Below are 23,350 nucleotides of genomic sequence, written 5' to 3'. Positions count from 1 at the left end.
CATAAGTTAGTAAATGCAAATCAACTCCCCATTCACGACTCCCGACCCTTAGTATACGCTAGTAATAATTTCAAGGGGTTGAAATCCATATATCTTGGGGGAACAGTTATTTTGAAATATGAAAAATATTAGCTACTGCACCCTATATATAGTACTAGTCTTCTTGTTCCAGTATGAGTGATAATAATATCTTGTGTACCTGATAAGTCTATTCAACCTCTTCAACAGACTGATTGGACGATTTCCCCCACCTTAACCAAATACCCCATTCTCGACTCAGTAGACACGTTCCCTCGCTAGCCCGTGGAAATTTTGAACAGCATATTATTATTATTAATATTATTGTTATTTTACTGGTATTTAAAGACAAAAATTGGGGGAATAAAACAAAATGTTTGAAAGCATTCTTAGATAAGTCTCTTTAGGCAACCAATAACTCTTTTGAATTGTTTTAAATGGGACAGCTTTAGGAATTACATGTTATTTATTAGCAGTAAGTCACAGGAGGTAAAATTATTGATTTTGTGACAATAATAATGAAGCTTCTTTCAGAAGAAAAGTACAAGAGAGAGAGATTGAAATAAATGAATGCCTGCTCAAAGACTTATTAACTTCAATGTTGTAAAAAGACAATTGAAAATAACACCATTTATAAATAGTACTGTACCTTATAAGCAACATAAGAAATGTGACAGTGAAATGATAAGCTTTGGGTCATATTATTATAAAACGTAAAAAAAATAATGATAGGCACATACACTGGTCATGCTGGTCAGTTAAGTAGGAGTCTATTGGAAATCACTTGCACATGGGATATCGTCACTCGTTCTGCGTCAGTGTACTAAAAATTTCTCTGCTATACTGTAAAGGGAAGAAAACTGTGATGATAATGATTCATGAACTTCATGACGCAGGACGCCCATCGCTACCTGAGCATGTTCCATTCTGGTGTAAGTAGCAAGGATGATGTACAATCAGAGACAAAAGTCGTGTCGCGGTTTTGTCCGAAGATTAAATATAGCTCGTGAAACATTATGAGAGCCCCCTACCACAAGGCAGAGCGCACCAAAAGTTTAGCTCTTCGGCATAAGTTTTCACGAAATTTCACGACGCGACTTTTGTCTTTCATTGTACCTGTATGGTGGTAATAAGGACACTCTCCTGGTCGTTCTTTAGACTCAAAGAATACAAAAAAGTAAAATATCCAACGGGACAAGCACCTACACCTGACAGTCTTCCTACATGATCTCGTGGTTGTGAGACCAATATTATTGTCGGGTGGCATGTTGCTGCAGAAAACTTGAACTTAACTGTTCTCTACTCCGCTCTGCATGCACTGGAACATGCTTGGTTTACTATGTGTATCATTTCCGCTTCTAATTAATTTAACTGAATACTTCATGAGTTGAACTTACGAATTATGTAAGCAATAGTAGCAGTGTCGTCTTAGTAGCCATCGCTTCTCCAGTAAGAGCGATCAATCTACTGTAAAGACAATGCTGATATTATACATCTTTTTTTTTAGTATCCAGTGAATAAAGCTTGGTTGAAAATCGTTACCTTGGCATCAACACCATACCTCTATCTCATCTGGTTCTTGAGATAGTGCCAATTTACTGTATACCAGCCATCTTGGACGCCATCTTGAATTCTAAGTTAAGTACAAAGAGGATTTCTGGGAGACATTGTCTGTTGCTATAGACTCTACTGGGAATCGATCCTGAAAAAATCAGCTTATTTTTTCTTAAAAAATATATTTTTTGGTCTAAAACGCATGGCCTGAAAGGAGACTTGCAGCAAATAACCCAAAGCTAAATTATTGTAAAATTATAATTAATATGAAGATTTTTCACAAAATAATTGGCAAATCTTACCTTTAGGTTCACGGAAAATACGCCTCTGCCTCCTCTCAGTCCGTGCACTTTGTACAGTATTACAAATCAAACGTCCACTAAACTATGTTTGATTTCTGCTGGAGCAGACAAAAATCTGTCTAATACTTCATGGTCCCTCCCGTCTTACTAGGAGTGAGTGATGTTTTAATTTCCTGGATTGCCTGAACAAAGATATTTCAATAAAACATGACTTATAAATCATAAATTTTATTGCATAATAATTTGAAAATTAAACACATGAAATAGCCTTACGGTGAATTATGTTGAGGATCAAACAGGCTAACGACGACGTATTATAATAATAAGATAATGTAGTGTAGCTGTCCTCAATACACACACGAGAGGATATTATATATATGGACATAAAATCCTCTCACACCATCACAGAAGCCATACTATTTTATTTCTTACCACCAAAGAGTTAGTTTGTTGGTGAGTAACACAACCACCAGGAGTTTAACTAAAGTCTTGTATATTACAGTATTAAAAAATGTTAGGCACGCTACAGCATTAACAACACTGCAGGCTACAACATTAACAACACTGCAGGCTACAGCATTAACAACACTGCAGGCTACAGCATTAACAACACTGCAGGCTACAACATTAACAACACTGCAGGCTACAGCATTAACAACACTGCAGGCTACAGCATTAACAACACTGCAGGCTACAGCATTAACAACACTGCAGGCTACAGCATTAACAACACTGCAGGCTACAGCATTAACAACACCTACGGGCTACATCATTTTACGCAAGCTACAGCATTAACAACACTGCAGGCTACAGCACAGCATTAACAGGCTTCAGCGTGCTGCACATTACAACACTGCAGGCTACATCATTAACAACACTGCAGGCTACATCATTAACAACACTGCAAGCTACAGCATTAACAACACTGCAGGCTACATCATTAACAACACTGCAAGCTACAGCATTAACAACAACACTGCACGACGCAGGCTTCAGCATTAACAACACTGCAGGCTGCAGGCTACAGCATTAACAACACTGCAGGCTGCAGGCTACAGCATCATGCAGGCTACAGCATTAACGCAACACTGCAAGTTACAGCACTGCGGGCTACAGCATTAGCAGCACTGCAGGCTGCAGGCTACAGCATTAACAACAAGGCTACATCATTACAGGCTACAGCATTAACAGGCTACACTACAGGCTACATCATTAACAACACTGCACTGGCTACAGCATTAACAACACTGCAGGCTACAGCTTCAGCATTAACAACACTGCAGGCTGCAGGCTACATCATTAACAACACTGCAGGCATTACACAACACTACAGGCTAACAACACTGCAAGCTGCACATTAACACTGCAGGCTACAGCATTAACAACACTGCAGGGCTGCAAGTTACGGCATTAACAACACAGGTACAGCAGGCTACAGCATTAACAACACTGCAGGCTACAGCATTAACAACACTGCAGGCTACAGCATTAATTAACACACTGCAGGCTACAGCATTAACAATTAACAGCACTGCAGGTTACAGCATTAACAACACTGCAGGCTACAGCATTAACAACACTACAGGCTACAGCATTAACAACACTACAGGGCATTACAGCAGGTTACAGCATTAACAACACTGCAGGCTACAGCATTAACAACACTACAGGCTACAGCATTAACAACACTACAGGCTACAGCATTAACAACACTGCAGGCTACAGCATTAACAACACTGCAGGCTACAGCATTAACAACACTGCAAGCTACAGCATTAACAACACTGCAGGCTACAGCATTAACAACACTACAGGCTACAGCATTAACAACACTACAGGCTACAGCATTAACAACACTGCAGGCTACAGCATTAACAACACTACAGGCTACAGCATTAACAACACTGCAAGCTACAGCATTAACGACACTGCAGGCTACAGCATTAACAACACTGCAGGCTACAGCATTAACAACACTGCAAGCTACAGCATTAACAACACTGCAAGCTACAGCATTAACAACACTGCAGGCTACAGCATTAACAACACTACAGGCTACAGCATTAACAACACTGCCACTAACGACTTTACTTGACAGCTATGAGACTGAGACTACACGAGTCGACTTATGTTCATAAGACCAAAATATATATTTGTTTACTGATTACTGAGTTTGTTTCTTTTTAATCCTGAAAACAAAGATTGGACCTTCGTTAAGAATAGGCAGGGTCTCTGTATAAGACTTAGGTAGATAGATAGATATGTAGTAAAATCGTCATATAAATTCCCATTAATTCACCACGTACTGTACATAGACCGTGCTGGTACACAAAGTACATAATGCAGGTACACAACATTTACATAAACAGCGTTAGTACACAATTTATACACTCACCCTCCCAAAGGTATCAGACCCCCCCCTGGCCCCGATGTATTTGGAAATAAACACAGTAACACGTACACCACAGTCTCGGTTCGGTTGCTAATTTCAGATTGTGAGTTGCAAATTTCGTTCTTTCTTCTTGCACCTGATAATCACTATGATATCTACAGTATACCACATATTCTCTACATTGTGTAATGAAATAGGATGAATTGTGATACCATATACAAAACTAATAACGTCATGAGTAACCCCGTTGGTTCATGAACCTTAGATAGTATTTCAGCCCCAGGGGATGGGTTGCCAAATAGGAATACAACGTTAATATGTTTTCATGAAACGAGGTTACAATGGAATCGCTTCGGACGAAATATGAAACTCTATGATCCGTTATTATATTCATTTGCAAATACAGTAATAACATGTGTATTATGATGCCATATCCAATTACAATGATATCATGATTTACTGCATTTCAATATTATTTTTACCTCAATTAATGAGATAACAATTATGAATATAACGTATCATCTCATGAGTCGTGCTGGCAACGGAACACTACGAGACAATGTCGTCAAGTCCTCCCATGGGATTGACAGTCACTATGGAAACAACACAGACAACACGAGGCAGTATCATAGCTACATTAATATCATTATATTATTCTACTAAAGATGGAGCACAGTGATTCACCATAATTACAACAAATGCCAGAAATAATAACTAGCAACCTCACAGATACTCGGAAGGCTGGCCTACCAATGTAATGCAGGAATCACAATTAGTGATCGGAAATATTCGTCTTTTGTGACACAGTGTATCGATGAGAAAAGGGGCCGATACTTTTGGGGGGGAGTGTACATATATACAGTAGATAGAGCAGGTAAACAAACACTGTGTAGTATACAAACAGTGCAAGCATACAATGTACACAAACAGTGCAGGTAGGTATACAATATGCATAAACAGTGCTGGACTATTTTGTACATAGACAATATAGGTGCACAACAATGTACAGTAGCTAAAACAACTATCTGTGCATACTTTGTGGGAAACAATATGAGACCATGGACGATAAATTTTGGTATATGAGGGCTGTCACTATTCACACGTAAAATTTCGGAGCATATCGACCCCCACCTGCACAGATAGTTGCTTTAGCTACTGTACAGTCCCCTTCACTAGTGTATCTATAGGGGCTCGCCAGGTTTTGTTTAGTGGCGGCGGCAGCGCTGTGTTTGTTTACATTTGACAGAAGGAAACTCACAATAGTAAACATCCTATGAAATCAAAGTAAAACAATATTAAAACAAATAATGACAATGATTTGTGGGATGTTTATATGACGAGCCCCTGTAAACGTACTAGTGAGGGGGACTGTATATAGTGTGTGGAGGTATATAAACAACGTGAATAGACAGTGCAGGTATACAAACAATGTGCAGTATATAGAAGGTATAGGTATACAAAAAAAATATACAGTAAGCCTTTCTAACTAAGGGTAGCCAACAAAACCATCCCCTGAGCAAAGCTCTTGTGCGTTATGCAGAAGACCCGACAGCAGCACCCATATTCTTTTTACTTTTACTTTTATCCTCTTCGCCACTGATCGGCTTGTTAGCCGCTTGGGCGATCGGTCACGACTCTTTTCCTTTATATTCTTCACCAAAAGGTCGGCTCGCTAGCCGCCCGGGCGATCGGTCACGTCTCTGTCACGCACTGTTGGCAAATACTGGGCATGCACCGGCTCCTGAATGTACCTGAACCCGCTCCAGTGTTGGTCAAGTCTTCTCTTGAAAGAGCTCACACTCGGTGCCGTCACAACACTTTCTGGTAGATTGTTCCAAGAGTTTACAACCCTCACTCCGAAAAAGTTTGCCCTCACGGTTTTCCGGACTTGCGGCTTCTTCAATCTTGAGCTGTGACCCCTTGTGGGGCGAGCGTCCGCCAGCTCCAAGTAAGGACACTCAACTGAGTAGTGCCCCCTGAGATGCTTATAAACCTCAACTAGGTCCCCCCTTGCCCGTCTGTAGTATAAGCTAGGCAAGTTCAGGCGCTCCAATCTCGCAGGGTAGCTGAGATGCCGAAGTGCAGGCACCAGCTTGGTGGCCCTCCTTTGAACATTTTCAACCAACTGACAGTCCCTAGCATATCTCGGGGACCAGATGGGGTGACAGTACTCCAGATGGGGAAGCACTTCACTCCTGAAGATCGTCACGAGGGACGGACCGTCTAGATATCTGAACGACCTTCTTATAAGACCCAATAATTTATTTGCCTGATTTACCTTCTTCTCACAATGGCCCGAGAACTTCAGCTCATTGTCAACATACACACCTAGGTCCTTCTCACACACAGTCTCAACTAGTACATTTTCTTCATCCCGTTGGGACATATGGTACGCCTCCTTACCGTTGGTACGCCCCAGGTGCATCCTCTTACACTTCGTGACATTGAATCTCAGCAGCCATTCCTTCGACCATTCCTGGAGCCCACAGAGGTCCTTCTGCAGCTCTTCACAGTCCGCTTGGTTCTTAATTTCCCGAAATAACTTGGCGTCATCGGCAAACATTTGTATGGAGGAGTGTACAACGTCAGGCATATCATTTATGAAACAAACAAACAACAGCGGGCCCAATACACTACCCTGCGGTACCCCACTTGTTACAGGTACAGATGACGATTTCGTGCCATTAATCACCACACATTGCTTGCGGTCATGTAGAAAGTCTTCTATCCACGCTAGGACATTTCCCCGAATTCCGTACCCTTCCAGTTTGATTTTCAGCCTTTCGTGGGGTACACTGTCGAAAGCCTTGGCAAAATCTAGGTAAATATTGTCGATATTACCACCCCGTTCTAGAATATGGGTCCAAATATCCAATACCTTGAGCAATTGTGTCAAGCAAGAGCGCCCCGGCATAAAACCGTGTTGGCAATCTTTTACAAGGTTGTTTCGTAGTAGATGTTCCATCGCTGCATCTCTGATAATACTCTCAAGTACTTTACATATTATGCTGGTCAGGCTCACCGGTCTATAGTTGTTCGTGGAGTGCCTATCGCCCTTCTTGAAGATAGGACTCACATAAGCCACTTTCCATTCACTGGGGACCATTTGTTCATCCAGGCATTTACAAAACAGAATCTTCAGGGGCTCTGCAAGCTCGTTGCACAGCTCCCTTAGCACTCTAGGATGCACCATGTCAGGTCCAGGACTCTTATGGACCTTTAGCCTGGACAGTTTATTTCTAATACCCTCTTCTGTGAACACAATGTGGGTCAGTGCTGTGTCGAACCGTCTGTCCTCAAACGCAGGAAGGTTAGTTGCATCCTCTCTTGTGAACACTGAGGAAAAGAAGCTGTTCAATGCCTCAGCTTTATCCTGGTCAGAATCTGCGTAACTACCATCTTCAAGCCTCAGGTCTGATACTCCTACTCGCGTTTTCAATTTCGACTTTGCATAGCGGTAAAACGCCTTTGGGTTTGACTTGACCTCGCGTGCAACCAGCCTTTGGAACTCCTTTTCAGCCCTCCTACACTCTATCTTTGCTTGGTTTCTGGCTCTTGCATACATCCTCCTGTCCTGCTCATCGTTTGACCCAACCCACGTCTTGAATTTCTGGGTTTTCTTCTTAATTTTGTCGACCGCCGCATGGTTCATGTGTAGGGATCCCCTCGTATTCCTAGAAGCACTGGGTTTGGTCTTGGGTATATATTTATCGATCAAATGGGTCATTTTACTAGTTATGATATTCAGCGTAGTGTCTGCGTTCTTGTACCTTAATAAGTCAGGCCAGTTGATACCCCTCATCTCTTCCCTCATCCCATTGTAATTTCCCTTGTAATATTTGCACCTTGGCCTGGCCTTATCTTGAACTAGGTAACAGTTAAATCTGAATGACAACACTGTATGGTGACTGGTGCCAACTGGGGCAAGGTGTTCCAGTTTGGCCACCATACCCTCCTCGTTTGTTATGATGAGGTCAAGTGGCTTGGGTGTTTGTTCCCCTCTGTAATGTGTCGGGTCTCTCACATGTTGGAACAGAAAATTATCTCTCAGAGTTTCTACAAAAAGAGTAGCAGGATTATTCAAGTCATTCGGGGTTGACTCGTTTCTCCAGTCGATGTCGCCATAGTTAAAGTCCCCCATGATAAGGAGGTGGCTGGGGTTGAGCATCGCCGCATTGTTTATTAAGGTTCTTAAGTTCCTTTGATTTAGTGGGCCACAGTTCGGGGATCTGTAGATACACCCGACGATAAGTAAGTCCCCTCCCTTTAATTTAATTTTACACCACTTGGACTCTTCAAAGACATCCTCTCCCTGTACCCTCGCCTGGCTGGCTCTAAGGTCTTGCCTAGCGTAGATAACCACACCCCTCCTGCAGGATTCTTGAGTTAGGTTCGTAAATGAGTCATATCCAGCAATACTGAACTCACATTCCTCTGGGTCGATTCTCCTGTTCTTGTACAACAGTTCTACAACTCCTACAATATCTGGTTGGTGTACTCTTAGTAGTGTTTCAAACTCCTCCCTCTTATCAAGGAACGTGTCGGTATTAGTGTACATGACATTCAAGCCAGAATTTGTTCTCGGTAACGTCTCTGCTCTTAGTAATAAACCCGCTCCACCCACATTCTCAGAAGCTGCAGCATTTGCTAAGTACACTGTATTTTGCAGGGTGTGGTTAAAAATTTCATTGTTTACACGGCGCTCGTTCCCTCCTGTCCGGTAGGCTGAGCCGGTGCCGCCTCCCGGGTGGGGGGTTGAGTGGGTGGAGGGTGCACTGCTGCCCCCTGGCCCTGTGTCGGCACACTTGTTTCCACTACCCTCCCCCTGAGTATAACCCATGTGCACCTGTCCCCGTTCCTTCTCGACTCCTCCCTCTTCTGCTTCAAGTCCAGCAGGAGCTTCTTGTGCTGTTCCCTCTGCATTACCGTGCGGTCTGGGTGAATAAATACATCTCGAAATGCCTCGCTCCTTGCTAAGTTTTTTGCCTGCCGGATAACTTGCCATTTTTCCTCCTCACTCCCTAGTGTGATCCTGAGGGGGCGAGGCTTAACCCCCTGCTTTTGTCCCAGTCTCCTCACATCCTGAGGGGTTGCTGGAATCTTCAGAACCTCTGTGCAAATATTTTGAAACAGCACCTTGTCGTGTGTTTCCTTACTCACAGTTCCCTCCGCCTGGCTCTCTGGGACTCCAAAAACTATTACATTGTTCCTGCGCTGGAGCCGTTCCTGGTGTTCCTCCTCTCCCCTAACAGTAGGTCCGTTAATTTTCATTTCTTCGACACACTTTTTCAGAGTCCCAATCTGCTGTAGAACCTGTACTGATTCTGCATTACTCTCCGCCCCCCCCACCCGTGGCCCTCCTAATACGTCCGCATAGCTCCTCTTAGCAACCACCTCCATTCTATTAGCTACTTCCTCAGTCTTAGCAAGGATCTCTTTCTCAACTTGCTCCAGTTTGTCAACCAGCAGGGCTCCTGCTTCATCTATTTTCGTCCCTAGAGAACTCGTTCCCTTATGGATTGCAATCGCTTCATTCACCTTGACTATGCAGCCAGGGCAATACCAGCAACAGCCATCAAGCTTTACGGCAGTTAGTAACTTCCTAAACGTTGCATTAGTTAGGCCTGCATCCTCCATATCCGACGTCTCCCTGCAGTAATCACATACCAAACTCATGGTTGTTGTTGTTGTGGGGGGGGGGGTGCAGACTGTGTATAGATCTACACCTATTTCAAAGAAAATAAAGAGAGAAAAAAGTACTTAGCTACTCTCTGTTGCCTATGGAGTTGTCGTCTGCGACTGCGTACACTGTATCTCCCTGTGAATGGTGTATTGTAGGCACAGTTTCAGTCCTTGAGCAAGCACACAATCAACATAAAATAAAATTTAAAGTCTCTGTGGCACCTATGACACGACTTGGTTTCAGCTGGCACGGTGCCTTTCCAGCTTGCTTGCTAGTGAGCGCTCACTTTAAGTTATTTACAACTTCAGCGGTCACTGATGACACTATGAACTATCACTGTGTACACTGTATCTCCCTGTGAGTGGTGTATTATAAACACAGTTTCAGTCCTTGAGAAAGCACACAAACAAAATAAAATTTAAAGTCTCTGTGGCACCTATGACACGAATAGGCTGGCAGTTGTCCTTACCAGCTCGATTGCCAATATGTATTCACTTTAAGTTATTATAGTCTCTTCTGCATTCACTGATGACAACTATGAACTGATTTAACTGAAGGCACAGTACTACACTCCCTGGTTGGCCTTTATCACAGCCGTGACCACAACACCCTAAAAAATAAAATAAAATAAAAGCTTTGTCATGTGGCAGTGATTGTGTGGTTATAGGCCTGTGACCCTGGCTGTACCTCCAACTCGGTGGAAATTGAGTTTTCAAAAATACAATCGTGTCTAGCATGAAAAGTCCGACATCGATTTACACTTTCACCTCACTAAGACGATCTTGACGAACTTATGTAATCACTGTCCAATTTCTGCCGCTCTACATCGAAGGCCCGGATGCCGAACACGCTTTGTTACAGAGACGCAACACGACCCGCCCGCACTGTTGGCAAGTACTGGGCATGCCTCCTAAGATGTCCCCACACACAACGCCTCCGTGACGCCTGCTGGACCACCACTCCACGACCCCCTGACGGAGACACGATGATCCTCCCCATACTGGCCAGATATTTTGTAAATAATATTGATTATGTGTTAAAGGAATATCCTTCCTTCCTTAGGCCTTAGTAAGCCTCTTTATAATATTTATACTGTATATACTTGTCACACTTGCCAGATGCTTCTGGTGTCATTGTACAGGGGTACCTAGTGACAGCACTAGGATCCCGCTTCCTCTGTCAAGGAATAAACAATTGAAATTGAATTGAACAAAACCATCACATGGTTATTTCCAGTAGGGTATTTTGTTTCAGCAGTTATAATTTTCTAACATAACTAATTGGTTTATGGCATATGATTATTATATATGAATAATTACTTCAGCCAATATTTTAACACTAATTTTGATCACTGATCATTTCCCTAGTCAACCCACTCAGAAGAATACAAGATGGGTGTATATGGTGAGCGAGGTACTGTACACCAGCCGCGATCTTCAACTGTTTAATTCTCTTAGCGACATATTAAGTACCACATACACGACAGGGAATTTTAGATATTATAGTTTACAGTTTCACTTGCTTCCGATTTTTTTTTTAAATTTCTCTTCACAAGAATTACTTCCATGAACAAGTATTTGAATCATATATCGTCTTTTTTACGTTATATTCGGTAGACGTTTATATCCCGTTCTTACATTATCGTTAAATAGAGAACCTAAAGGAGTGGATGAAGTCGGGGCACTTGGTGAGTAGGTGCTTGAACTCCTCCTCGGAGATGCCACCGCCATCCAGGTCTGTTTCCTCCAGTAGCTGCGGCGAGAGGACACAGCAGGTTAGTCAACTTCCATACCCACACTCATAACCTAACACTTCATGAAGGCTTACACAAAATTTTCTCTTATTGTGTTGTAAAGAAAGGCTTCACAGTGTCATGAGCTCACTACACAGTCATACCTTACAGTGTTATGAGCTCACTACAGTCATATCCTTCAATGTTATGAGCTCATTACACAGTCATACCCTACAGTGTCATGAGCTCATTACACAGTCATACCCTACAGTGTTATGAGCTCACTACACAGTCATGCCCTACAGTGTTATGAGCTCACTACACAGTCATATCCTTCAATGTTATGAGCTCATTACACAGTCATACCCTACAGTGTTATGAGCTCACTACACAGTCATACCCTACAGTGTTATGAGCTCATTACACAGTCATACCCTACAGTGTTATGAGCTCACTACACAGTCATACCCTACAGTGTTATGAGCTCATTACACAGTCATACCCTACAGTGTTATGAGCTCACTACACAGTCATACCCTACAGTGTTATGAGCTCATTACACAGTCATACCCTACAGTGTTATGAGCTCACTACACAGTCATATCCTTCAATGTTATGAGCTCATTACACATTCATACCCTACAATGTTATGAGCTCACTACACAGTCATATCCTTCAATGTTATGAGCTCATTACACAGTCATACCCTACAGTGTTATGAGCTCACTACACAGTCATACCCTACAGTGTTATGAGCTCACTACACAGTCATATCCTTCAATGTTATGAGCTCATTACACAGTCATACCCTACAATGTTATGAGCTCACTACACAGTCATATCCTTCAATGTTATGAGCTCACTACACAGTCACACCCTACAGTGTTATGAGCTCACTACACAGTCATACCCTACAGTGTTATGAGCTCACTACACAGTCATATCCTTCAATGTTATGAGCTCACTACACAGTCATACCCTACAGTGTTATGAGCTCACTACACAGTCATACCCTACAGTGTTATGAGTTCACTACACAGTAATACCCTACAGTGTTATGAGTTCACTACACAGTAATACCCTACAGTGTTATGAGTTCACTACACAGTAATACCCTACAGTGTTATGAGTTCACTACACAGTAATACCCTACAGTGTTATGAGCTCACTACACAGTAATACCCTATAATGTCATGCGCCCACTACACAGTCATACCCTGCAGTGTCATGTGCTCACTACACAGTATTACCCTATAATGTCATGAGCTCACTACACAGTCATTCCCTACAGTGTCATGAGCTCACTACACAGTATTATCCTATAATGTCATGAGCTCACTATACAGTCATACCCTAGTAGGGTATGACTGTGTAGTGAGCTCATAACACTGTAGGGTATTACCCTACAGTGTTATGAGCTCACTACACAGTATTACCCTGTAATGTCATGAGCTCACTACACAGTCATACCCTACAGTGTCATGAGCTCACGTCGTTGGAAATTTACAGTTTTTATAATTTTTACACAGGTTATCTTATCAATGTTAAGAGCTAAGAACACAGACGACTGATTTAACGCGGGTATGGTATAAGCTTAGGATACGGGTGTTTGTATCAATGTTGTGATCCTTGAACAGGGGAGGTTTTGTCTGTTTCATGAGATTAATATAGAATAGTTACTGTATAGTGGTGTTGTGATCAGAGAACACAGAGGATTGTACCAGTGTTTTAAGCTTACTGTAGAATGAATCTGACACCTGGTGCACAATATGAACCATTATGTCTTTCATAATTCTCCAAGGTGTGTAGCTATAAAGGAATTTTGTACTGATACCAAGAGTTACAATGTACAGAGTTGCAACATGCCGAGTCCAAAATTTGTGGGCCATGTGACTCATAGGACCTATATAGTTTCCAAACCTCAACATTATTACCAGTATCTCCACAAATGTGTAATGTACTGTACTACAGGACCCACTCCTCTTTGTTCCTTTGCGTCAGGTTCCGCAACTAGTGTGGGCATTATACGGGAGGCCTGTCCTATGCTGTATACTGTAGTCTACATATGTGGTGTGAACAGTATGTACGGGCACAGGACATTAATGATATGAAGAGTGAAAGCCTTTAGTGTGTCGAATATAATCACAGAAGAAGTCAACTATATAGAACAATCATGGCGAGTTCAATTGACCTTTTTCGGTTTACACAATTCATTCAGAATTATTCAGATCAATATAATGGTTGTTAAAAGTTAATAATTCAGTGGACATGACGCAAAATTGATCATAGTTTATTTTTACAAGCTTGGACTAAGGCTATTATATACGTACTTGCATTTGTCACCTTGCATCGATAATAGACTTTTGTAAGGTATGACTATGATGAATACTTAAATGTGTTAAAATCTAGCGTTAAAAACCATTATCACTGAAATAGCCTGTAAAAACCAGCGCGATTGTAGGTATCGAAGTGAGGGAGACAGGACACATCATGCAACATAGTGCCCACTTACTTGGCTGCAACTCTGTATTTAGGAACTACTAGTACTGTATTCTCCCTCTCTCTGACTTCCGTCTTACCTTGTCCACGAGCTTCTCCTTCTCCTCAGGCAGGAGACCCGAATCACCTGTCAGCTTGTCCACCACCAGCCCGAGGTCATCTCGGTCCAGACTCTTGTCCTCGTTAAAGTCTGACGGAAACATATTGTACTACAGTTAGTAATGATAACAGTAAGTAAACAATGCTAAACCTGGTATAGCACAGGGAGATTATAAACACCATAAGTGACTCTGCTCGCCACTACAGTACTGCACCACTCTTAGTGGTTTCCTTAATTAACACTTCCCTAATCCCTCTTCAACCACTTCACATTTCAGCCTCCTCCAAAGAAAAATTATCGTGTCTTCCACACACCTCACTAAAACACTAGATATACAGCAAATAGATTATAGTTATAATACCGAAGATGTGGAAGGCGTAGAAGGCCTTGAGCTGGAGTGGCGCCTTGTCGCTCATCACAGACAGTAGGTCAAGGAAGTCTTCGAAGCTCATCCTCGAGTCATGTTCCGACGAGAACACCCGAGTGATTCTCTCACAGAATGGGTTGTGCTGCATCACACATGTAGGAGACGTGAATACATGGTGTTATGGAAGTGCTAAGATACAGCTACAGCGTGCTGGGATAGAGGGAAGCTGAGATAAAGGGGGGCTGAGATAGAGGGAAGCTGAGATAAAGGGGGGCTGAGATAGAGGGATAAAAGGGTGCCGAGATATAGAGGGATAAAAGGGTGCCGAGATAGAGGTATAAAAGGGTGCCGAGATATGGAGGGATAAAAGGGTGCCGAGATAGAGGGATAAAAGGGTGCCGAGATATAGAGGTATAAAAGGGTGCTGAGATAGAGGGATAAAAGGGTGCTGATATAGAGGGATAAAAGGGTGCTGAGATATAGGGGATAAAAGGAGATAGAGGGATAAAGAAGCCGAGATAGAGGGATAAAAGTGCCGAGATAGAGGGATAAAAAGGGTGCGAGATATAGAGGATAAAAGGGTGCCGATAGAGGGATAAAAGAGTTGAGAATGGAGGAAAAGGGAGATGCTGGTAGAGGGATGATAGGGTGCTGAGGGATAAAGGGTGCTGAGATAGAGGGAGATAGAGGGATAAAGGGCTAGAGGGATAAAGGGTGCTGAGATAGAGGGATAAAAGGGTGCTGAGATAGAGGGATAAAAGGGTGCTGAGATAGAGGGATAAAAGGGTGCCGAGATAGAGGATAAAGGGTGCTGAGATAGAGGGAAGATAGAGGATGCTAGAGGATAAAGAGTGCGAATGATAAAGGGTGCTGAGATAGAGGGATAAAAGGGTGCTGAGATAGAGGGATAAAAGGGTGCTGAGATAGAGGGATAAAAGGGTGCTGAGATAGAGGGATAAAAGGGTGCTGAGATAGAGGGATAAAAGGGTGCTGAGATAGAGGGATAAAAGGGTGCTGAGATAGAGGGATAAAAGGGTGCTGAGATAGAGGGATAAAAGGGTGCTGAGATAGAGGGATAAAAGGGTGCTGAGATAGAGGGATAAAAGGGTGCTGAGATAGAGGGATAGAAAGGGTGCTGAGGGGATAAAGGGTGCACAGATAGGGACAAAGGGTGCTGAGATAGAGGGTGCCGAGATAGAGGATAAAGGGTAACTGAGATAGAGGGATAAAGGGTGCTGAGATAGGGGATAAAGGAATTGCTGAGATAGAGGGATAAAGGGTGCTGAGATAAGGGGATAAAGGGTGCCGGAGATAGAGGGATGTAGATAGAGGATACAAAGGCGAGATAGAGGATAAAGGAAGCGATAGAGGGATAAAAAGATTGCTGAGATAGAGGGATAAAGGGTGCTGAGATAGAGGATAAAAAGGGTGCCGAGATAGAGGGATAAAGGGTGCTGAAGATAGAGGATAAAAAGAGGTGCTGAGATAGAGGGTTAAGTGCTGAGATAGAGGATAAAAGAGATAGAGGGATAAAGGGTGCTGCTGAGATAGAGATAAAGGGGTGCTGAGATAGAGGATAAAGGGTGCCGAGATAGAGGGATAAAAAGGGTGCCGAGATAGAGGGATAAAAGGGTGCTGAGATAGAGGGATAAAAGGGTGCTGAGATAGAGGGATAAAAGGGTGCTGAGATAGAGGGATAAAAGGGTGCTGAGATAGAGGGATAAAAGGGTGCTGAGATAGAGGGATAAAAGGGTGCTGAGATAGAGGGATACAAGGGTGCTGAGATAGAGGGATAAAAGGGTGCTCAGATAGAGGGATAAAAGGGTGCTGAGATAGAGGGATAAAGAAGTGCTGGTATAGAGGGATAAAGAGGTGCCGAGATAGAGGGATAAAAGGGTGCCGAGATAGAGGGATAAAAGGGTGCCGAGATGTAGAGGGATAAAGAGGTGCTGGGAGAGAGGAATACTGAGATAAAGGGGTTCTGAGATAGAGGGATGCTGGATAGAACTTAAAAAAATATAGAAATGCCTCGTCCACTAACAAAGTCAGTATGAATAAATAAACAATATTTTAGGGAAACAGAAATACAGTGGGATGCTTCAGGGTCTTGATTCAGGAACACACTGATTCAAGTACTGAGGGTACAGTGTGATAAACTGTAAATGCAGATACAGGGTGATCCAATGAGTGCAGGGACACAGTAAGTATTGTATTTTGGGGGGGGGGGGGCCGACCATGAGAACTCAACCTAAGTTCGGGTCTCCAGATATTTCGGGTTTAAGGGAAACGATAGCTTGGGCGAGCAGATCCTTCAGGTTATTTTTATCTTGAATATGGAGTAACTCGGGCATGAGAAAATTATATTCAAAGCTTCTCATAGACCCTCCAACATACTTTGTGTCTCTTATCAATGGTAAATATCAAAATAATTATATATAAAAAGTTTCTCAGTTCTGCTCTGAGTTTGACCTTAACCTTTGCGGTATAGATCACTAAATACATAATTTGAGTCACAGTGCTTGACAGTCCACACTACTCCACTTTTTTCCAGGAAACTCCGTAGCTGTGTCCTTAACTCAAAGCGACTCTTTCAGAAATTCATAGCATTTCAGCTCTCAAAAGTGAAATTAAAATGGAAATGCACCGTCGCTTGTAACTGGATTCGGATCTCTCCATAACAAAATAGATTTCAAGTAGAGAATGGATGACCATCACTGTAAGCTCTCACGTCTCACGCCCAAAAGTATATCAGGACTTATCATTAATAGGATCATTATGTTAGTGTTTACCTCTGGACTTCCTACACATATTCGTTGATGCTACAAGTGGCTTGACAATACGCTGCTGCAATAGCTGAAAATTTCTAGGTAAAGATTTACGTTTATCAAAAAGGAGTAATCGGGTATATGTTATATAAGTCAGAGAAAAAACAAAACAAAGGTGGCCATGAATTTTTAATGTGTGTTATAGTGCGGGGTTGCTCGTTTGCCCGACCAGAAACATGCGAATCGAATTTGTTTGTCCTTGAGTCAGGAAAGGCAGACATACAATTAACTGACAACCTAAAAATTCGGCCAACAGAGCTAATAAGATTTAGGTAAAGCTAAAATAAAACATTTAAACGAGTATCCAACAGTACACATAAAAGTACATGGGCATGACTCGGTGCATGTACTCTGTCACGCCTTCAGATGCAACAGAGTCCTTTACTATTATTCTGTATATCGTTATAATAAAGTCTCTAGAGTGAAAGCCCTCCTTCCCAGTTAGTACATTGATAACTAATGTCACTAATATTACAAGTTATGTGGCGACAAAGTGTTTCCTCAGATCTTCACAGTGTCACAGTACCAGAGACTTAGCCCTGGCGTTGATAGCCATCTAAATCTCTCTCTCTCTCTCTCTCTCTCTCTCTCTCTCTTACCTTCAGTTCTGGCAGCTGGTGAATGACTTTGTCGGGGTAGCGAGCCGACTTGTTGCTGGAGTCCTGACACTGTACCAGCTCCATCCACCTGCTCCATGCCCTGTGGAGGGTGACGCAGGAAGGAAGGAATGTTAGCCGAGGACCAGATACTAGTGATGTTAAAATCTTTAGTTTTTTAAAGTTGTGGATTAATCATCATAAACAGGATGTATAGCCGTAGGTACTTTGGAGAGTGACTGTAGACAAATGATGAGACGGACATTCAAGTTCTAACACGCTGGATAGACCGCCCGAATGGCTAGTAAGCTAAGTTACTTACAGAAGTATTTCCTTCCTCGTGAGGTAGGTCAAGTCTTCATAGTCCTGTAGTTCCTCCTCAGAAAAGCAGCTTTTACTGTTGCCCATCCTGCCTCACTGTCCGATTCTCCTGCTCCTCCCGTCTGTTCCTCTGTGTGTGTCTCCGAGCGTATCCCACGACTGCTGGGTCCTGTTTGAGTGGTTATTCCCACAGAATTTCCTGTCTCCTACAAATGATGACAAAATAACCAGCAGTGTGTCCATGGAGAGTTGCGGCACAATCTAAAATTTCAAGTCATTTAAATTAGAACTTTGCGATAAAATCATGAAAATTGGTCATCAAAAAAATTGGTGAATTATGGATATTTTCAGCTGTGGAAGCCTCTTGAAATATACTATTATTTGGCCACCTTCAAAGACTGCCACTAGATGGAGAGAGTTTGGCCAACCTCACCAGGCGCCATGTTGTTACTCAACGGGTGGGAAGTCTTTTCGGGTTGTCTCCCACATAATGATCAGTTTTATAATTAAGATCAAATTATATGGAGAAACCCTTATTAATGAAAGGGTCCTCATATTATTACCAATATGGCGCCCGTATGTCACAGGACTGGCTCAGCCAATAAAGTTCGATCACCAAATTGACCAAACTCTCTCTATTCGGCTCTGACTTAAATTAGGTAAGGTAAGTTCGGGTGAACTTAGGTTAATGTAGGTTAGGTTTATCTGGATAGTACCGAGGTGCTGGCGCCGGATGAGGTGGGTGTATGATATATATGGACACAAAGTAGTACCTTCAGCTGTATATTATTATATTACTCTTATATTACTCTTATTAATTATGTATAGTAAAGTATTACAGAACATGTATTAATTCTATGTAATATTCCATTTATTGTGCACCATATTATGTATATAAATTATCACATTTATACTTTATGTATTCAGCTTGTGAATGCTGGCATCTGTACAGGTCAGTGCGTAGTAATACATAGATAGATGTAGAGGTAGTCAAGACCGAGTCCTGGTGGCGTGCCCACAGGCTTCCTGCGTCCTACTGTAATATATCTCCCGTACGAGAATAGAACCTACTTTTAAAGACAACAAGTGTTTGTATATACCCTCAGTAATATAGAACATTCTTTGGGTATCTGGCAATACGCTAGAGTGGGCACCAGCCAGTTCACAGCCAGGAACACTACCTTCCACTTACCTTACACAGACGTCTTGTCCGTCTTGTCCGTCATGGTGTGCGAACCTGTCTACTTGCACAGTGGAGACAAGTCCCCGCCTAGCCTCCTCATGATCTATCTGAATAATTGAATATTGCTGTTGTGACTTTTAGTGAAGCTGAGCTGCATTGGAACCTCAGGTACATTGTTTACGTGTGCTGTAAGTCTCCGCTTTTTAACCTGCCATTTTATTGCTGTTCTAACTTAATAAAGTACATTACCTTGTAAAAGAAAACCTAGTTCCTACTTGTGTCATTTACATCAAGCGAGAAAAACTCTCACGAACTTGAAGGGAATTTTCTTTGCCGAGGTAGTAAGTGAGGCGTATTAGTCTTGCAGTGAACGAGGTTTCGAAAATTGTTCGGAGGATTTCAGAAAACGGACACCGTGGAGTGATCAAGTCTTGTTATACTGTTTGTGATACTTTCACCGATGATTCCCTTAATCTTCTGGCGGAGGAAAATAACTGTTTCTGGATCACATGGAGATTAGACACCTCAAGGACGACACTTTCAATGACCCTTCTGATGAATATTATGAAATATTTTGACTCGGGGCGACGCTCCCTGCGAGTACTAGGGTTCACCTAACTCCTAAAACTTAACCTAACCGAACTGAAGGTTCCGGACTGGAAAGTTCCCAGGGGTATTAAGCCTAAGGGGATTATGATTTACACTCAGGAAATTTTTGGGCCATGGCCCAAAAGTTCACCCTACAGTACATACAGCTCGTGGTCCAAATGTCTGGAGCCCAAACTTGTGGGGCCGAAACGTCCGAATACCGTGTACAACACAGTCACAACATTCACTGGCGCAGGTGTTAACTGGTGCCGTTGGCCAGCAGGTGTGGGTGTGGCGTCGAGTTACTTGGTGCTGCATTTAATCTCGATTTATTGCTTTGTGCTCTGATTTTCCACTCAATGTCGAGAGCCAGGTAAACAAGTACAGTCACATAACTCTCCAGATAACCAAATAAGGTCAAAATTCTCTCCTGTAGACCCAAGGGGTGGCAAGACGACCTCCATACAGTGTTGTCAACACCACGCCTTTTTTTTTTATCTACAGTATGGAGCGAGTATGAGGGTTTAGGTGACGCCACTACGATACCTTATGCATTTGTTCGTCTTCATGGCCGCCAAACTACTTAATATCACTACCAATAAGTATATTTCTAACAAATTATCTCTACACATCAACAGAACACTTATTTACTGTTTAAAAAAGATTGTAATCGATACATGGGTGCCAATACCATTAGCTAAAATAAACTAATGGTGAAGCCAGAGACAGAGGCTTTTAAACACCTTCTTAACTCACGTTTACACAAACTCTCCTGTAAACCTGGGGAAGATTATCGCTGAGGACAGGAGTGTTAATTCCGGCAAGTAAAACTCCACAACACTGTGCCAGGCAGAATACACCTGGGTCTCCCGCCAGTGTGTGTCATCACGCTGATAACCCCATCTAATCGTGGTGATAAGCCAGATGCAAGGTAGTAATTTCCTTATAACTATCACCTTTATTCCAATAGGCATCATCACATGTTTTAAATACTCACAAACACACACGCTAGTAAACGCTCATACCTGATAAGTAATATAAAAGTAATTTGGGAGTTTTAAGTAATTAAGTAACTTGAAATGTTATCGAGGTATATTAATAGTAAATGATAAGTTTAGAACTGTAAGTGACGCTGCTGATAAGAAAGATTAGAATTCCCTGGACTGAAAGGCAAGATTACTCCGTGTGATATAACCGTGCGCAGTTAAGATATATGTTATCTGATAGAAGTGTTCAGCTCTTTACAACCACCCCACTCATTCGCTCACACTCAGCCACTTATTCTCATTTGCTCACGCTCGGTCGCTCACACTCAGCCACTCACTTTCATTCGCTCACACTCGGCCACTCACCCTCACTAACTCACGCACCCATTCAATCTTCACCACCCATAATTTAGTTCATAATTATAAGCATGAGTGAAGTCAATTCAGTATTGCAGTTCTGTTTCTCTTGAGACAATAACAATAAATCGGTACTACGCTCAACGGTTCAACAAACCGGTTTCATAAAATTATGACACCAGATTTTCTTTAAACTAATTGGCTTGTGCAGTTACTTTACTCGCTACTGTATGTCCAAGACCAAACAGAAAACTTTAGCTAAGGATCACCAGAAGGAGTCGAAATTAAACTGTGCCCAAAGTGTTAAGAGACGGGTCACTTCTACTGATGACTGAGACAGCACACAGTACAGTTGGCTCCACTCCTGTGTTTACCACCTACCGTTGCCTAAGCTAACCTGATCCAAACTAACCTAACCCAACCAACCTATAGTAACCTAACTCAACCGAACCTAGCCTAACCTAACCAAGCCTAAGCCTAACCCAACCCAACCCAACATTACCTCACCCAACCCACCCTAACCTAACTTATTTTGTACTTTCACTGAGGGGCTTTTGTCCGGACCCCGTCTAAGTGTGGTGACTGCATTTAGAAGTAGATAAAATATAGTTGAAATCGTTCAAAGACGAGCCTCAAGGTTCTCATGGTATTGCCCTGTTAAAAAAAAAAAAAACAAAAAAAAACATTATATATTTGTAATTGCCGTATTAATAGTAACGAAACTTTAGATTCTTAACAACACAGAAGACGTAAACAGCCGAAAGTTTTTCACCCAAACAAAAACACAGCCAAGATCTTAGTTAAACCGCTTGCACATACCAATAACAATTAAAAAACTTAAAAAAAATAGAAAACAAAGTTAGACTAGGCCTATACGTTATACCAATGTTGTCAAACCAAACAATTTAAGTTTGGTAATCCTAATATGATAAAGGCCTACTTAAATGAGTCAGCTTCACTTTATAAGTACTTATTTTCATGGAGTTATAAATGCAATGGAACCACCTACACTTAGTTTATTCTTTATTCGGCCACTTATCAATATATTTAATTTGATATATCTTATACAATATCCAGCACTTACAGCTCAGTAGTCGCTCGGGCGGTTGTCTTGTTCTTTATTATTTTAGGCGTTTATTGTAGATGCGCGGAATAGCTAATGCGTTAGCTATTCTGTCTACTCGGACGCTTCTGCTGAGTTCTGCGCATCACACCTTGAGAGGGACTAGACTAGTATTGGGGATTACTGGCCACTTCGCCGTTAGGCTATTTCGGCCGAAGCTGATTGGTTGGACTTCTTCCTTTCTTGTTTCTTCTTTTGCTTTTCAGTTTCCATTCTTCTTCCTGGTCTTCTTCTGGAATATTCTCATACACTTCTATAAACGGCGTTAAAGATAGTGTAATGAAATCGGGTTTAATTTTGGCTTCTTTTTCGGTGGTCTTCTTGGGGTCTTGATTTTTGCTTGATGTGATCTTGTTCTTGCTTGGTCTTTTCTTGATTTTTCACTACAAGGAGAGCCTCCTTGTAGCTCAGTCTTTCCTTAGTCCGCAGCTTGGCCACCCTGCACTCCTCCCTCCACTTGGGACACTCCCGGTCGGAGGAGGAGTGATGGCCACCACAAGCTGCGCACTTCTTGGCGGCCGCCAAGCAGTTGGTGTCCTGGTGCCCGGGTGTCCCGCAGCTTGAACACACCTCCCGAGCACGACACTTCCGCGCCAGATGGCCGTACCTCTGGCATTTGTAGCAACGAGTAGGTCTTCGCTGGTACGGTTTTACTGGGATCTTCTCCCATCCCATCAAAACGGAGCTAGGAAGTTTCTTAGGGAAGCCAACCAGGGCAGCTGTA

The 23,350-nt window shown here is 42.4% G+C and overlaps 1 protein-coding gene and 1 long non-coding RNA gene across 6 annotated transcripts; both read right to left on the bottom strand.

Moving 5' to 3' along the window:
- Positions 1–2,086: 2,086 nt before the first annotated feature.
- On the bottom strand, positions 2,087–2,843 carry LOC121862301. The gene is made up of 2 exons (XR_006088211.1): positions 2,729–2,843; positions 2,087–2,631 (listed from the first exon to the last, which is right to left on the bottom strand). It is a non-coding gene; the product is annotated as an uncharacterized LOC121862301 (long non-coding RNA).
- Positions 2,844–11,380: 8,537 nt separating this feature from the next.
- Positions 11,381–21,030, bottom strand: LOC121862299 (calcium and integrin-binding protein 1-like). 5 transcript variants are annotated; one of them, XM_042360436.1, is made up of 6 exons: positions 20,917–21,030; positions 18,391–18,650; positions 18,072–18,171; positions 14,642–14,789; positions 14,261–14,370; positions 11,381–11,701 (listed from the first exon to the last, which is right to left on the bottom strand). In XM_042360436.1, exons 2-6 carry the CDS (start codon positions 18,474–18,476, stop codon positions 11,594–11,596), a joined length of 552 nt encoding a protein of 183 aa, XP_042216370.1. In that variant the 5' UTR covers positions 18,477–18,650; positions 20,917–21,030; the 3' UTR covers positions 11,381–11,593. The 5 variants fall into 5 exon arrangements, with proteins under 5 accessions (XP_042216370.1, XP_042216373.1, XP_042216371.1 ...); XM_042360439.1 differs by having other exon boundaries at positions 18,391–18,595; XM_042360437.1 differs by lacking the exon at positions 20,917–21,030 and adding an exon at positions 20,326–20,581.
- Positions 21,031–23,350: the final 2,320 nt, after the last annotated feature.

The sequence above is a fragment of the Homarus americanus genome, unplaced genomic scaffold (assembly GCF_018991925.1).
Source record: "Homarus americanus isolate GMGI-L3 unplaced genomic scaffold, GMGI_Hamer_2.0 scaffold31037, whole genome shotgun sequence".
Lineage (NCBI taxonomy): Eukaryota > Metazoa > Arthropoda > Malacostraca > Decapoda > Nephropidae > Homarus > Homarus americanus.
Note: the sequence above shows the minus strand (reverse complement) of the source record. Positions and strands in the feature narration are given on the sequence as shown.